General features: G+C 40.6%; 1 protein-coding gene across 2 annotated transcripts; it reads left to right on the top strand.

Annotated features, from left to right (window-relative positions):
* Window positions 1-1,058: 1,058 nt before the first annotated feature.
* ccm2 (CCM2 scaffold protein) lies at window positions 1,059-13,708 on the top strand. 2 transcript variants are annotated; one of them, XM_084560781.1, is made up of 10 exons: window positions 1,059-1,748; window positions 6,042-6,218; window positions 6,375-6,458; window positions 6,614-6,797; window positions 7,521-7,657; window positions 7,825-7,960; window positions 8,179-8,236; window positions 8,351-8,486; window positions 8,612-8,750; window positions 11,015-13,707. In XM_084560781.1, the coding sequence occupies exons 1-10, from the start codon at window positions 1,719-1,721 to the stop codon at window positions 11,317-11,319; spliced, it is 1,386 nt and encodes a 461-aa protein (XP_084416907.1). In that variant the 5' UTR covers window positions 1,059-1,718; the 3' UTR covers window positions 11,320-13,707. The 2 variants fall into 2 exon arrangements, with proteins under 2 accessions (XP_084416907.1, XP_084416908.1); XM_084560782.1 differs by lacking the exon at window positions 1,059-1,748 and adding an exon at window positions 4,495-5,381 and having other exon boundaries at window positions 11,015-13,708.
* The last annotated feature ends 1,645 nt before the right edge of the window (window positions 13,709-15,353 follow it).

Here is a 15,353-nt window from a genome sequence, read left to right as displayed (position 1 = left end):
ACATCCCAAAGATTCTCAATGGGGTTAAGGTCTGGACTCTGTGGTGGCCAATCCATGTGTGAATCCTGGCATCGTCATCTTGGAATATGCCCGTGTCATCAGGGAAGAAAACATCCACTGATGGAATAACCAGGTCATTCAGTATATTCAGGTAGTCAGCTGACCTCATTCTTTGGACACATAATGTTGCTGAACCTAGACCTGAGCAACTGCAGCAATCCAGATCATAGCACTGCCCCCACAGGCTTGTACAGTAGGCAAGTGGTAGTGGCAAGAGGTATTGCTTTTCTGCTGTTCAGTCCCAATCCCTTGAGTTCCCTTCGCATTGTGCGTGTGGAAATGCTCTTCCAGTTTTCAGTAATGCGTTGGACAGTTCTTAACCCAATTTTAGTGTCTTTCAACATGGTTGTTTAATAAATGAGAAGCTACTCATTGCATCAGTTGGGGTTAAATAACTTGTTGCCAGCTGAAAGATAATCACTCATGCAGTAATTTTCCAATAGGAGGATCGTACCTGTTTGCTTAGTTAAATCCAGGTGGCGACTTTCTTTTGGCCAGGCAGTGTACATGTTCAGTAAATAGTGCTGCAGTTACTACAGGTGCGTGGAGAACTTACCCATCTCTGATTGGCACTGGTATGCCAGATGTGTTAAATGTTCTCCGTGTACCTGCTTCTCTCTGTCCTCTTGTCCTGTAAGACAGTGACAACAAACTTTAAGAAGTATATTAAGACATGGTATTAGTAGTCATTTAGAACCATCTCCACATATAGATTAACAGTCGATATTACAGTTTAAAACTGCGGTCAAGACAGCCCCCATATTCTTTTGCGCGTTGTCCTGATTCGAAGCGTTACGGTAAACGCGTGCAAAAACTGCCCTTCAAAATAAAAGCGTAACTCAGTATATCGTGAACAAATTTAAATCTAATGAAAATATATAAATTAATAACAAATAATGACTATTTATTATTTGCAACAATGCTATATTGAATTACAATAAAAAAAAAAGGTAACGAGCGGAACCTATATATACATCACTGAATGCATGAAAGGAATATGTTGTTTTACATATTAATAAACACTGCATTATTAAGTGATGAACACAGAGCGCATATGGAGAGAACTGAGGCAGAAGTTGCCTCAGCTAAGGTATGTAGTCACCTGTGCTTTCAAGTTTCTGAAATTGAGTTTTTGTCTCTGAATAACTTATTTTCTAATATAACATTCTTAAAAAGCTTCCCCTTGTAGTGAGAGTACAGCACACAGTTTGTCGAACTGGCTCCTCTCATGACTCGGCGGTATAATAATTACTGTAATGCACAGCAGCAGCTGCCTGTTTTGGTTTGAGCGAAGCAAAGCATGCTGGACCACAGTTCAACGCCCAAAATGGCGGCACGATTGAAAAGTTTTGACTGTTTTCTCCGACTTTGTCTGCTTCACAGACTCTCTCTTTAGGCGGTTTGTCTGTACGTAAACATCATCTTTTCCCACATTGGCGCCTCATTGGCATTTTTTCAAATGGTGGAGGAGGATTAGGATGGCGTTTTGCTATCGGCTCGAAATCGGGCATCCCTTCACTAATGCTAGGCTAAGCTAGGCTAGCAAGCTAACTGCTGTCAGATGAATGCCACTTGCCTAAAAGCTTCGGTAGTCACGTCGTATTTCACCTGGTTCTCCAAGCCGAACTGAATATGAAGAAGAGAATATTTACATAGAAATGGAGGATGATGTGAAAAAAGTAAAAAAGGTAAGTCGGGAAACTTTCACTGCAACTTGACTGCATGCTAACCTACTAGCCGGACAGACTAGCTTAGCTGTTAGTTGCTAAGTTTAGTAGCCAAATATATAGGCAAGTTTAGCATTAGTTAGCTGACCAGCATACTGGGGCAGAACACTTAATATACAGCGTAGCGTTTGTCTTTTCTTTATATAAATATAAACGTAAGAAGCAACTATAAAAACTAAATACTACTGAAGAGGCGAGTCAGGTGGTGACAGTTAATTTGGGAAAGTTACCTTCTTTATTCACCATTACAGTGAGCGTAGAGATTTTTTTTTACTTGTCATTGTTTCGTTCACGCTATGGTTTATTAAAATGCGTATACTGACACTTGAAATCATCCGCCGGCGGTGGATTATAACGTTTTATACATTTTCTGACATTTAACTGAGAGGGTGATGGCTGGTTTACCTCAGTGAAAAGTTGTGATCACCTCCAAAATCTAATGAAAGTTCAACCGACTTCCCATGACAGGTGTGGGTCATGTAAGACCTGTGTGCTGTCAAAGGCAACAGCTATCACTGTCAATCACACTAAAGGGAATAAGGCCATGCTGCCCTATCTCTCTCACACACATACAGTACATGTAGACACTGATCCAGTCTGATGTGGAGACAGAGATTAATCTTAAAGCCACACAGCAGATAGTTTCTTTGGAGACATGACCTTTATCTTTTCTTCTTATTGTGTAATAGAACAGACACAAGGGTTATTGCCCCTTAGATCTTTTGGCTGGAACAGGAGGAAACTGAACAGCAGGACATGACAAGCCTCACAGCCTTGGAGAAGCGTATGGGGTGTCTGAGGTTTATATATTTATTATGATTGTGTCGTCATTTCGTCTTTTTTCCATGAGAATCGGGCAAATGTTACTTCCTATCTAATTCGGCACCTCTCAAGAGGAAGGGAGATTTGGACAGAAATACAGTGATAGCCCTAGAAGGTTTGTTGTGGCAAGGAAATGTTTTTCCCAGCCATGTTAACCAGTCCAAAATATGCATGTGGTTTGAAGAGACATAACTTCCACTCAACTTTCCAAACACAATATCTGGTCACTAATGACAGCTTGAGCAGTTGTGGACACAAAACAGACATTTGAATTTAACTTGAATGAAAGGCAAGTATCTTCAGGGTGATAATATTTTCTGCTTAACATCAGGTCTCATTCATGCTATCATTAAACATCATTACAAAACAACAGATGACCTCGTTAATTGTTGGTATCCTGTTGATACTTTTGTTGATGTGCTTTAGCACTGACCAGTCAGGTTTGATTATTGTTTTTTCTGTTGGGGACTAGTGTAAGCAGTCATGCAGTTCTTATTTGCGCCACTTGGTGCTGATAGTGGATAGCATTTGGCCCAGATTTACACTGGCTTGCCTGTTGATTAGGTTCACTAGCGAAAACTAATGTATCATAATATAACATTCCTGTACTAAAATTTAGCTTCATGAAGGTTATGGTATTCAGAACTTGTAGAGAGAGCTGTTGATCCATCTGTTTTCATTTCGGAGGCTCGGGCTTGTAGCACCATTGAACTGTCTTGTACCGACACATGTTCTATTATTTTGACAACCCAGTTTTATTCAGTGGGCTAGGCTAAATAACAGACACACTTTTGTGTTTTTAATTCAACCCAGTTTATTAGCACCACAAACTACATCCTCCAAAGTAATCAGACAGTTAAATTACCGGCCTTACTTTAGCTGTTTCAGCATCAACTGAACATTATAACAGTCGTGAAGATGGATTTAGTGCAGCATACATTCGTTTTCACAAGTGAGTGTATATTATATGTTCACAGAATGGGGCAGCTCAGGTACCTTAGTATAATTGTTGTTTTAATTTATATAAAGTTGCTTATAAATTACTGCTGCTTATCAGGGGATTTTTTGGGTATTTTGCAAAGTCTTGTCTTACAGAAATATCCAGTGAAGGCATACATTATGTTAACTTTCTATCAGCAGCACATCTTACACATGCTAGCAAATTCTGAATTGAGTGCAGCTTGGTTACCTTACCTTATTTCTCATATGGTTGTGAGGGGGATATAGGGATGATAAATACAAAATATACCATACAATGTTGTACAGTCCACTGGGAAAAGATCAGTCATGAACAAGAGAGGATGGTTATTTACTGAATATGGTTCAAGAAGTGGCTGCTTTTGTTAGTTGTACTTTTTTTGTCTGGTAAAGTTGGCTCCTTTTAAACGTCATCTAAATTTTCTTGCATTGTTCGTAAGTGTGAGAAAGTTTGAAGCTGCACCTTCAGTTGTTTTCATCCAGGCCATCACAGCACAAAGAAGTATTACAGTTCCCTCACCGACATTTGTTTTGTAAACAGACTTTCATAACAAAAAAAGGCAGTTCATCTTGTGCCCACTCACTGAGGTCAACTTTTGTGGCTCTTGTCTCACATTTCACTAGCTTGTGCACTTGTCTTCAGTTGTTACCCTGTGAGGCGGATGAATTCTTGCATGATTGCTGAGATCACAAGATCACAGTCCTGCCTCACCAGGCTGCAAGCTTTCTGCTCTTTGCTAAACCACAACTACTGGCAACTATAAGTGTGCTTTTGGAGTAAGGATTGTCACTCCTTAGAGCGCCTTTTATGCCCACATTTTCCTTACACATATGACGTACTAACTACATATTTGGTTACACTGACTGCTTGTTAGTTTTCAAAGCTCTTCAGACTGAATGGTTGTGTTTCGCCTGTTTCGCAGCTGGTTAGTCCAGTCACCCTCAGTGTATTTTTTTAAATCGCCCAGTTTCCATGGATGACGTCTAAGATAGTTCAGTGTCACAAGCCATCTGGCGTCTCACATTTCTGTTAAATAATGCACTTGGTGCACAGGTTGTTCTGTTCTATATAATCTAAAGCCATCAGGCAGGAAATTATCGGTCAAATATGAGAGTCAGATACACATTCTGATGGTTACCGTTCTTGTTATATTTCATAATTACACAGTAAAACTTTTATTTTGACCTTTGATAATGTGTCTTAAAAAATGAAATGGGTTCTAGAGAGCTACAACAGACGGTGAGCACTTTTCAGCTCTCCAAATCTGCGGTGGTAACAGCATTGCATATGTGACAGGCGTGGTTAGCAGTTGCAGACTATGTACGTGGTCTTATATTTCTGTGGTTTAGCAGTGATGGAAGGAAGCATTCGTGACAGTGGAAATGTTAAGGTGTGGAGTTATCGTGGTATGTAGCTTGTTTTCAATGTTGTCTGTTTTCAGCATCTGCCAAGTGGTTTTCAAAACAACATGAGAAATCTGCAGAGAAGCGTCTCGGTACTCAGAGCACCAGAGCGCGTGTCATCACAGGAAGCGGTGGCTGGTCCACTTCCTGTTCTCGTGCCTTAGTATAGAGTCAGAGACACTTCCCTTCCTTTGTGAGGGGTGGTGAGTCACACCCCTCACATACAGCCTGAGTTTGATCCTGTACGTCTCTAGCCAGTTGGCAGCTGTCACTGTGTGTGAGTGGAGGCAACAGGTGTCTAGTTTAGACAGTGTAGCAGCATCCGTCACCAAGCTGTGAGCTTGCCGATGAAAAGAGACTCCTCTAGCGCGGGGGTTCATGGAGAACGAGGTATGGTTCTTAAAAGGCTTTGAATCAAGATACATCTTTTGAAACATGACTTCCTATATCGTGTACCACCCTTTTAGATCTCTGAATTGATAGATTATCTAAAGAAGAAAACTAAATACAGAAGCATTTTTGAGAAAAATGATTTTCCCTCTTGTGACGTATCCATAGCAGCTGCTCTTTAAAGTTTTACAGTTTAATGTTCATGGTTAAGATATTGGATCTCATACATATTTTACAACCATTATGGCAAATCGCAGAGTTTGCATATGATGTTGTTGTCATGTATTAAGTAACAATGGAGGGTTGTACTTCTGCTCTTACTTATTCTGCAGCGGAATAAGCAACAGTATAGTGGGTGGAAGCAAGGTCAGCAGAAGTGGAAGTACCACAATTAACATATAGCTGCTGTTGCAAGTACCTAACTTTGTTGCCAGCCTGTTAAAACTATATAATATGTGTGTTGGGGATACATGTACCTCTGTGTAATGCTGCAGAGACCCAGAGATTGCTACTGGCTTATTATTTAGGCAGTATAATATGTAATGACATGTGCAGCCACTCCAACTGATGATGGAAGCTATGCAATAATAGCTAGTAAAATATAAGATGCTGTTTGGATTACCGAACGGACAACAATATTTCTTTGTTTTTACACAACAGCCTGGTATCGTGTCCCCGTTCAAGCGAGTCTTCCTGAAAGGAGAGAAGGGGAGGGACAAAAAGGCCCAGGAGAAGGCCACAGAGCGCAGGGCCCTTCACACCTTCTCCCTCTCTCAGCCTGATCACCGCATCGACCCTGACATACTGCTCAACGACTACATTGAGAAGGAAGTCAAAGTGAGTGTGATTAGTGGAGATGCAGTATGTAGTCCTTGCCCACTTACTCAAAATGTTCTAGTACTATTCACCTGGGAGAAAATACAGGAGGCTTTTTTTATGTTTTTAACAACTCACTCGAATTAAAGAAGTGTGTCAATCTTCTATGTTGTCCAGTACTTGGGGCAGCTGACATCAGTTCCAGGATACTTGAACCCATCAAGTAGGACAGAAGTCCTGCAGCTCATTGACAACGCAAGGGTAAGACGCATAGTAAGATTTAACCTGATCCTCCAGCTCGTTGCTCTCGTTCTCTCTACTTCTCTTGAGTTAAAAACTCAAATTTAAATGGAAAACATTTCTGGTAAATGATAGGCTTTACTAGCCTTATGTGTTCCTGCCTCTCTGTTTTTCAGAAATCGCATCAGTTGGCAGGCCAGCTGACGTCTGAGCAGGATGCAGTGGTAAGCTTGTCAGCGTACAACATCAAGCTTGTATGGCGCGATGGAGAGGACATCATCCTGAGAGTGCCCATCCATGACATTGCTGCTGTCTCCTACATCAGGGATGACTCGTTACACCTTGTGGTGATAAAAACAGGTAAAAAACAAAATACATCCAGGTTCCTGTAAGTGTTGAGATATAAGAATGAAGTCAAAATATTGGGAAACAGTATATCCATATGTTGCTTATCTAGATGGAAATGTCCTGCCTTCCTCATGGGACACAGTTTCTTAAATCTTTTTAGTTTGCCGGGTGTACAGCCAGAAAACTAATACTGCTGCTGTGGAAAAAGGGTTTGGTGGCTGCCAAAAAAAGATGAGGGCATAGTATGGGGAGTGCTGTGAAGGGGGAATGGGAGGCTCTACCCAGTGAACCCAAGAACCTGGGGCATAAAAAGGCAGCCAGGACAATGCCGGGGGAAGTGGAGAAGGCAATCTTGGCATTGGCTGAGAAGACAGGATGGGCTGCAGGGGGAGTCAGGTCCCTGCACGTCAAGAGGCCACCAGCTGATGCAGCCAACAAATCAGGCACCTCTGTAGGAGTGGCAATCCTAGATTTTCACTGGAAGTACATCTACCTATTCAAAATAAATATTCAGTCCATTGTTTGAACAAAGGACAGATGGATTAGCAGAATAATCAACATCTAACGATTCTCTGCCTGGGAGATTAACTACTAATAACTGAATAAATTAAATTATGTGGTAACTCAAATAACATGGCTAATAATGAAGAATAGTTTGAGAAGAATAGAGGAATAGTCAGTGTTGAGGTACCAAGTAAATAATTGACCTGGATATTTTTTTTCTGTGTTTTTCAGCCCAGGAGTCAGGGGGCTCTCCCTGTCCCAGCTCATGTCCTGATCTCAATAAGTCCCAGACTTTGAGCTCCTTGTCAGAGAGTGGAGCTGTGCTCGTGGAAGTCTGCTGTCTGCTTGTGCTGGCGGTCGATAATAAGGTAATATTAGGAAAATAGAGTAAGCATGTTTGGAGCAGCTTCAGAGCTTTACTATGGAAATTGTTGGCTCATATTTTTGTAGACAATTTCAAAATAATGCTAACATTGTAGCAAAAAAACAACAACACTGTATTTTATTTTATTTTATTTATTTTTTTGTCTTTCAGGCGGCAGCAGAGGAGTTGTGTCTTTTGCTTAGTCAAGTCTTTCAGATTGTTTACACAGAATCAACCATCGACTTCTTGGACAGAGCCATTTTTGATGGAGCAACTACACCTACCAGACACCTCTCGCTATACAGTGGTAAGGGAAAAGAAATACAGATTTTTTTTCTCTTTTGAGACAAACGAACTGAATGAGACGACAAACATTACACATCATTGGTTTTACTTATAAGCTTGATGCAAACAAATGACATTTTTGAGTTTTATGTTCTTCTGTAGCTACTGACGTTTCAGAACTTATATCATGACCCTGTGCATTTATTTTAAATTTTTTATTATTATTATTATTATTTGAAGATGACTCTTCAAGCAAAGTGGATGTTAAGGAGGCATTTGAAGCAGAAGCCAGCACATTGTAAGTACACAACAAAGGAGTCTAACCTTGACAGTAGTAGGTTTCCATTTTCAGCTCAGTGATCAGAAAGTGCTTTAGTTTTGTTTGACACTCACTAGAGCTGTGCTCTTTCAGTCCTTTCCAGGTCACTATGGAGACGGACGGAAACTCTCCATCAGCTTCCACCCCAGCATCCCCTCAGACTAAGACTGCGAGTGAAGGAGAGCTCAGTACCACTGCTGCTGAGCTGCTGCAGGACTACATGACCACAGTATGGCATTTCATCTTAGTGTCCCTCGTTCGTGAGAATAAAAATAGTGAAAGCTGTGTTAAGACCTTTTCCACCCGTATTGACTCTAGCTTTGATTTTTCAATATCTTTTTCTTCCACTTCTAGCTGCGGACAAAGCTGTCATCACAGGAGATCCAGCAGTTTGCTACTCTTCTCCATGAATACCGCAATGGTGCCTCCATTCATGAGTTCTGCATTAATCTGCGACAACTCTATGGGGACAGCAGGAAATTTCTCCTCCTCGGTACGACCACTCTATTTCACCACACATGGATATACAAGAATCACGTATAGATTAGTCTTGATTAGTCAGATGGCTGCCTAAATATTTGCAAAAGTCTTGTTTGCACTATGTGTTGATTTCCAGACCTCTTGTCTATTTAAGTGAGATGAGTTTTGTTGTGTGAATTCACCAAACACTGCTCCATCAACCTATTTAAAAGCAAAACCTTATGGAAGAATACAGTAAATTCCAGTTTTGAAATTGTACTTTAAAAAGGACATCTACACTGCCTGGCCAAAACAAAGTCGCCACCTGGATTTAACTAAGCAAATAGGTACAAGCCTCCTATTGGATAATTACTGCATGGGTGATTATCTTTCAGCTGGGAACAAGTTATTTAACCCCAACTGATGCAATGAGTAGCTTTTCTTTTCTTAAAGGTGCAGTAGGAAAGTCTTATAAAACTAACTTTCTGTCATATTTGCTGAAACTGACCCTATGTTCAAGTATAATTGCATGAAGCAGGTCATTTAAAAAAAAAAATCGGCTCCTCTGGCCCCACCTAGAGCCTGTAGCGCGATTTGCAAGACATCCACCGCTCCATATTCAGATGCACCAATCAAGCCCAGGGGTGTATCTAACAGAGTGTCAATCACTGCTCATGGACACGCATTTCATAGCCTGTGCCTCAGCTTCACTCTCAAACGTCTAACCACATCAACAGGTAGCGGTCATATATCTACCACATAGCAAATTGATAAATCTAAACTGTGGAATAAAACGCCACAATGAATGCTTCTAACTGTTATTGATAGCAAACATCACCGATGTAGGCTACTTTCAGAAACATCCTAACCTTGGTTTTGTCCTAAAGTTGACTATTGCTAAATATTTTGACCTAAATTTATTTAGCAATAACGAAGGGTATTATAAAAACTATTTTGTTGTTGTTACGTCGGTGTGTTCCATGCTAGTTTGTTTACTCGCTCTCTCTCGGTTCTCTGCTCGTGCACAGTATTCCAGGGCCAATATGCACGCGCTCTATCGTGCACAGCTCTCCCTTGTGGGGGGAGGGACTTGGGAGACCTTTTTGGGCTTTAGCGGAAAGTGGGGAGGGACTGAGAAGTTGTCGATGTTCAAATTTTTTGGCTAAGTCCTGGATCTTCGCAATCCTGCCTACTGCACCTTTAAACAACCATGTCTAAAGACAAGTCCCGTGGTCGTGGGAAAGATGTTAGTCTGTTTGAGAAGGGTCAAATCATTGGCATGCATCAAGCAGAGAAAACATCTAAGGAGATTGTAGAAACTACTAAAACTGGGTTAAGAACTGTCCAACGCATAATTAAAAACTGGAACCTTTATGCTAGGGAGCATAAAGATTGGACTCTGGAGCAATGGAAGAAGGTCATGTGGTCTGATGAGTCCAGATTTACCCTGTTCCAGAGTGATGGGGGCATCAGGGTAAGAAGAGAGGCAGATGAAGTGATGCACCCATCATGCCCAGTGTCTACTGTACAAGCCTGTGGGGGCAGTGCTATGATCTGGGGTTGCTGCAGTTGCACAGGTCTAGGTTCAGCAACATTATGTGTCCAAAGAATGAGGTCAGCTGACTACCTGAATATACTGAATGACCAGGTTATTCCATCAATGGATTTTTTCTTCCCTGATGTTCACGGGCATATTCCAAGATGACAATGTCAGGATTCATGGGCTCAGATTGTGAAAGAGTGGTTCAGGGAGCATGAGACATCATTTTCACATATGGATTGGCCACCACAGTTTATTTTATTTTTTGCCCAGGCAGTGTATATCAAGTGGGAATGCTGAATGGATATATATTGTGGAAACATGAACACAAGTATTTTAGTGGTTAGACTTCAAAGAGCGATGGTATCATGGGGATGTTTCCTGGACGATGAAGGAAGTTTAGGAACAGGACCTCCTGCAGTCCAGACGCTGGTAGTGGTTGGAGCAGCAGATGAAATAGATGGATCCTCTTAAGACGACCAGGAAGCTATGGAGATGGGGAGAGAGAGGGTTGCACGATGGACGGCCTTGAGACAAGAGTGGCAACATTGGTGTTGAGAATTAAATGACAGCATGGAAAGATAATGAAATGGAGTGGCATGCATTCACCCTGGAGGAAGTGAAACAGGATAGGTTACATAACGTGTGAAGCACATGTAAAATATGTTCTCAAAACGTGTATTAGTTCACAATCACGTAACATCTAAATGCTGTCAGCGAGTATGGAAGTTGTAAGAGCTTTTTCTGTTCCCCTGCAGGCCTGCGTCCCTTCATCCCGGAGAAGGACAGCCAGCACTTTGAAAATTTCCTCGAGACCATTGGCGTGAAGGACGGCCGGGGCATCATCACGGACAGCTTCGGCCGCTACAGGCGTACACCCAGCTCTGCCTCCGATTCCACCACCAACGGCAACGGAGCAGCGGGAGGAAGTGGAGACAGTGCAGCCTCCGATGAGGGCCAGGAGGCATCTGAGGGCGATGAGTGGGACCGTATGATCACTGACATCAGTAATGACATTGAAGCTCTCGGCTGTAGTATGGACCAGGAAGGAGTGACACCCTGACGTGGGGGGAAAAAAAGGGAGGTTGGTTTTCTAAGTACTGAAAGAGCCGCTCCTCAAATGAGCAGTAGGCATGAGGTGAGCGGATCAGATGAAGGTTGACCTTAGCACTGACCTAAGATTTTATTAATTCCTCTAATTGTCAAGAGGACGTTCCCCTTCCATAGTCCCTATACACTCAAGAAAAACCTAGACTTGTTACTATTAAGTCAACCAATGCACTTACGCAGACTCTGTACATGCAGTTCGTTTGGCTTGTTTTGCATTTCGGATGGATTCATAGCCTCTGATTTATTTTATAAAGATGTTATTTGGTTTTGTACTCATTTATTGGCAGTATCTGCCACTGCTATCAGCAATGTAGCAAAAATCTCCGGTCTTTGAGAATATTTCTCTTTTAATAGCCTCAGAGACTCTGGAAGATCCATCAGAGGAATGGATGCATGTTGCAGAACGTTTAGAGTGAAGCCTTTGTGCTTTTGTATTCAATCTGCTTCATCCACCAGGAGAACTTTAGTCTTCTCCTTTTATTTCACTTTTGTGCGTTGCTGTGAGAGTGTAACATTTTGCTATATATATATATATATATAAATATATAAAAAAATTTGGGTAAGTGTACTACTTTGTTTTACACTATTATTTGTTATCAGTGTTTATTCATTACATATACATTTTGCCTCTTATAAACTGACCAAGGAAATACTGTAAATTCTCTTTCGTTTAAAAAAAACAAAACTATTGAGTGGGGACTGTATTTGACAAAGCCACTTAGTTGATGGCTGATGTAAGTTTATGATTTTGGATATTTGTTGTTCTTATGCAGGTCATCTTGTTATGTTATCACATATATTTGTAATTGTGCCTTTACACTGCAGTACTGCTGCCAGCTGTCTGTCAAACAATGACAGGTAATTACAAACTCAGTCATTTTATTAAATAACATAATTTACACTGATTGTATGTTGGTATCATGGTGTTACATAAAGGAAAAACATGGTATTATCCCTTACACCCGTCTGCTGCATTATCAGTGGCCACAAGCATGCAGTTTGAAGGGGGATTAACCTCCTCATTTAATTTAACTTTAACACAGCAGAACTGACACAAGAAGGGAAGGCTTTGTCTTCTGATTATGATCCCTGAACTTATCATTTGCCTGGATGCACCTAAGCTGCCGTGGAACTTCATTCAGTTTCATGAAAACAATCACGCTGGATGCTGCTGAGTGCCCTGTTAGGGATTAGTTTTGTTAAGTCTTGCTGACGGAAAATTGGCAGGACATCTCAAGCTGTGCACATTCCTTTCTGTAAAGCCCCTCAGTAAGTTTCTACTCCGGATAGATCCACTTTTATGTTATTCACTACAGTTAAATATAACTCTACTAAACAAACTGGAATCAAATGCTTTTGGTCCATTGTCTACGTCGTCTTGTTTTTGTTGTGGGATTGGAGCAGGGCTACATGAGGGCATGTACTGGCTGGAACACTACACCTGAGCTCAAATAACCTCTTTGGCTTGAGACACCGTCTGCTGCAAACAAAAGAATGAGATAAACTAATCTCACATTCTTTCCCGTCACACCAATAGAGTGTTTAGTTGAGCCCATTTCTGCAGAAGTACATTAAATGACTGTTTTGACGTGCCTTCTGTGTAATTGAACTGTCTGTTTTCACACAGTCCTTGGAGGAATCCTGATTGGCCTCCTGTAAATTCCCTAAACACAGAATTACAGAGTGCAGCACCTCGTTGATGCGACTAATTATTAAATAGATCACTTGGTCTAATTAAGCCATTAAGAGATCCCATGCTGTTTTAGACAGTTTGCCAATTATCTGCACAATAACAGTAATGGAGGCCCTGCAGTGGCTCCATTACTTAATAGAGCATGAGTATGCCTCATGTAGAATAATGAGATGGGTGTTATTGCTTGTTTAGCCTGCTTGTTGCTTGTTTTACCCAAAAGAGGATTGGAGTCAGGAATGATGAAAACTTGCCATTAAAGCCAAAAGGATAAGTGGATTTAATTTAAAAGTCTTTTGACAGGACCCTTCAGCTGTACTAACCTCATATTAGTTTAATTGCCTTAAAGGGGAGCTACTGGTTTTTTTTTTTTTGTTTTTTTACAACCTGGCTCTTATTTTGGGGAAATAAGGCCCAGGTTGTAAAAACACAGTAGTTCCACCTTTAAATGACTCTGGGGAGAGTTTCACAAAGAAACATTTAAATTAGAAACTTTGTGAAATAAGCACGTTGGATTAACCATGACCTAAAACTGCATATATAAATTTGAGTGTATATTATATGAATTTAGCAGCAGTATATTTTTGCCATGACAAAAAAAGAGTAAATAAATGAATGCAGAAATAATGAATTGCATATAAATGAAAATAAAATAAATACTTGTAAGCTTTTTATGCATTTTTTCTGTATTTCTGTCTCGGTGTTAATTGGGCTGGTGGTACAGTTGGGCATCCAGACAGAAGCTAACGATTTGTTTCAAATATACATGACGCAAGCTAGCTATGCGAAAATACTATGCTACTGACTACATACATACATTACTTTTAGCCTATTGCGTAGCCTATTTTTACATTTGTTTATATTAATGTATATTTCTTAATACTTTAATGTATGTATTTCTGCATCTGTATATTAATGACAATATCAAAAGCTTTTGCGCTTAGTCAATAGCATAGCATTAGCATAGCTAGCTCATGTCATGTATAATTGATACAAATCGCTAGCTTCTGTCTGGATTTTAAACTGAGGCTAGTAGCCTACTAGTAACCCAATTAACACAAAGGCGTAAATACTGAAATAAAACATCAAATGCAGAAATAAAGACATGCAGAAATAGTAATACAGATTTTTTTATTTGTATGTAATTATTTATTTCTGCATTCATATTTTCAATGTTGTGTATTTTTTGTGCTCCATGTTGTATTCCACTAAGTGACCAGAAATATTTTAATGCTTACAATTTCAACTAATTCAAATTATATACATTAAAATGTATTTAAAGTAAATTAAGATAGCTGATAGCCAAAGAGTATTCAGACTAATCCAAAATGAAAAAGAATCTGCAAAGGAGTTTTTTTTTTTTTTTTCACCCAAATTAATTTTCCACATAGAAAACTACTGTAGAAGGTAGTGGAAAAGCTTTTTTCTTTTTTTTTTTTTTCTTGCCCCGACCATGTTTAATATGTGTCCAGGAGCAGGTCCAAGTTCCTCTGACCTATAAATCTATTTTCCAAACACCGACAGTCGGAATCCATGTATCAGCGCTCCAGGGGTTTAATTGTATGGTTAAACTTTAAGCCCCAAGAGCCTGCAGCGCGGGCTGCTTCCCCATCAAAACCGCCTGATTCAGCTCTTATTTCCACACCACTCCAAATTGAGAATGTCATTGCTTGTTAAAGATTTCCAGTAAATCACCAATAAAGTGGTTAAGCAAGGCTCTGGCTTTGCAACGTTTCACAAAAGACTGAATGGGAAACTTTGTCATGCAAGTCAGCACCCCAAAAAGAGCCAGAGCGGTGAGTAGCCCATCAAACGAGAGACTGTATTTCCCCCATCTTCGTCAGTTTATTGCATTCTTCTGTGTGATCTGTTGCTTGACTGCCTCTTCCTTACAGTCAATTTTTGAGATGAGATGTGCTGAGAGACTCCTACACAACGACTCGGCATGAGATGCAGTCTGGGATTCTCGCCAGTCTCCCCCCGTGGTTCACCTTGGTGAGGTTTCTGTCAGCTAGTCATGCTGGAGTTTGCAGCTCAGTCATGGTGAGAAGTGTCTCTCTGTGGTGTCACATCTGTTGTATTCCTGGAACAGGATGGCGGCTACATTTCCAGACGCAAAGCTCCTGGTAAATTTATTCCTCTTCCGTATACATAAAAATCTGTCTCTAACTGTCCCAGTTTCAGACAGAGCTCAGATCACCAGGACATCTTTGTGGTCTGTATAACACAAAACCAACAGATTATTTCACCTTGAATGTGACCTAATTTTCAAAACATTCCTACAGTGTCTGGTCTTC

Source organism: Chelon labrosus (genome assembly GCF_963514085.1).
Source record: "Chelon labrosus genome assembly, chromosome: 14".
Lineage (NCBI taxonomy): Eukaryota > Metazoa > Chordata > Actinopteri > Mugiliformes > Mugilidae > Chelon > Chelon labrosus.
The sequence above is the reverse complement of the archived record's forward strand: the minus strand, read 5'-3'. Positions and strand labels throughout refer to the sequence as shown.

Coding starts and splice junctions, on each gene's coding strand:
- ccm2 (XM_084560781.1), top strand. CDS start 1,719: ATGGAGGATGATGTGAAAAAAGTAAAAAAG. Junction 1,749..6,041: donor ATGTGAAAAAAGTAAAAAAG/GTAAGTCGGGAA, acceptor TTTACACAACAG/CCTGGTATCGTGTCCCCGTT. Junction 6,459..6,613: donor AGCTCATTGACAACGCAAGG/GTAAGACGCATA, acceptor TCTGTTTTTCAG/AAATCGCATCAGTTGGCAGG.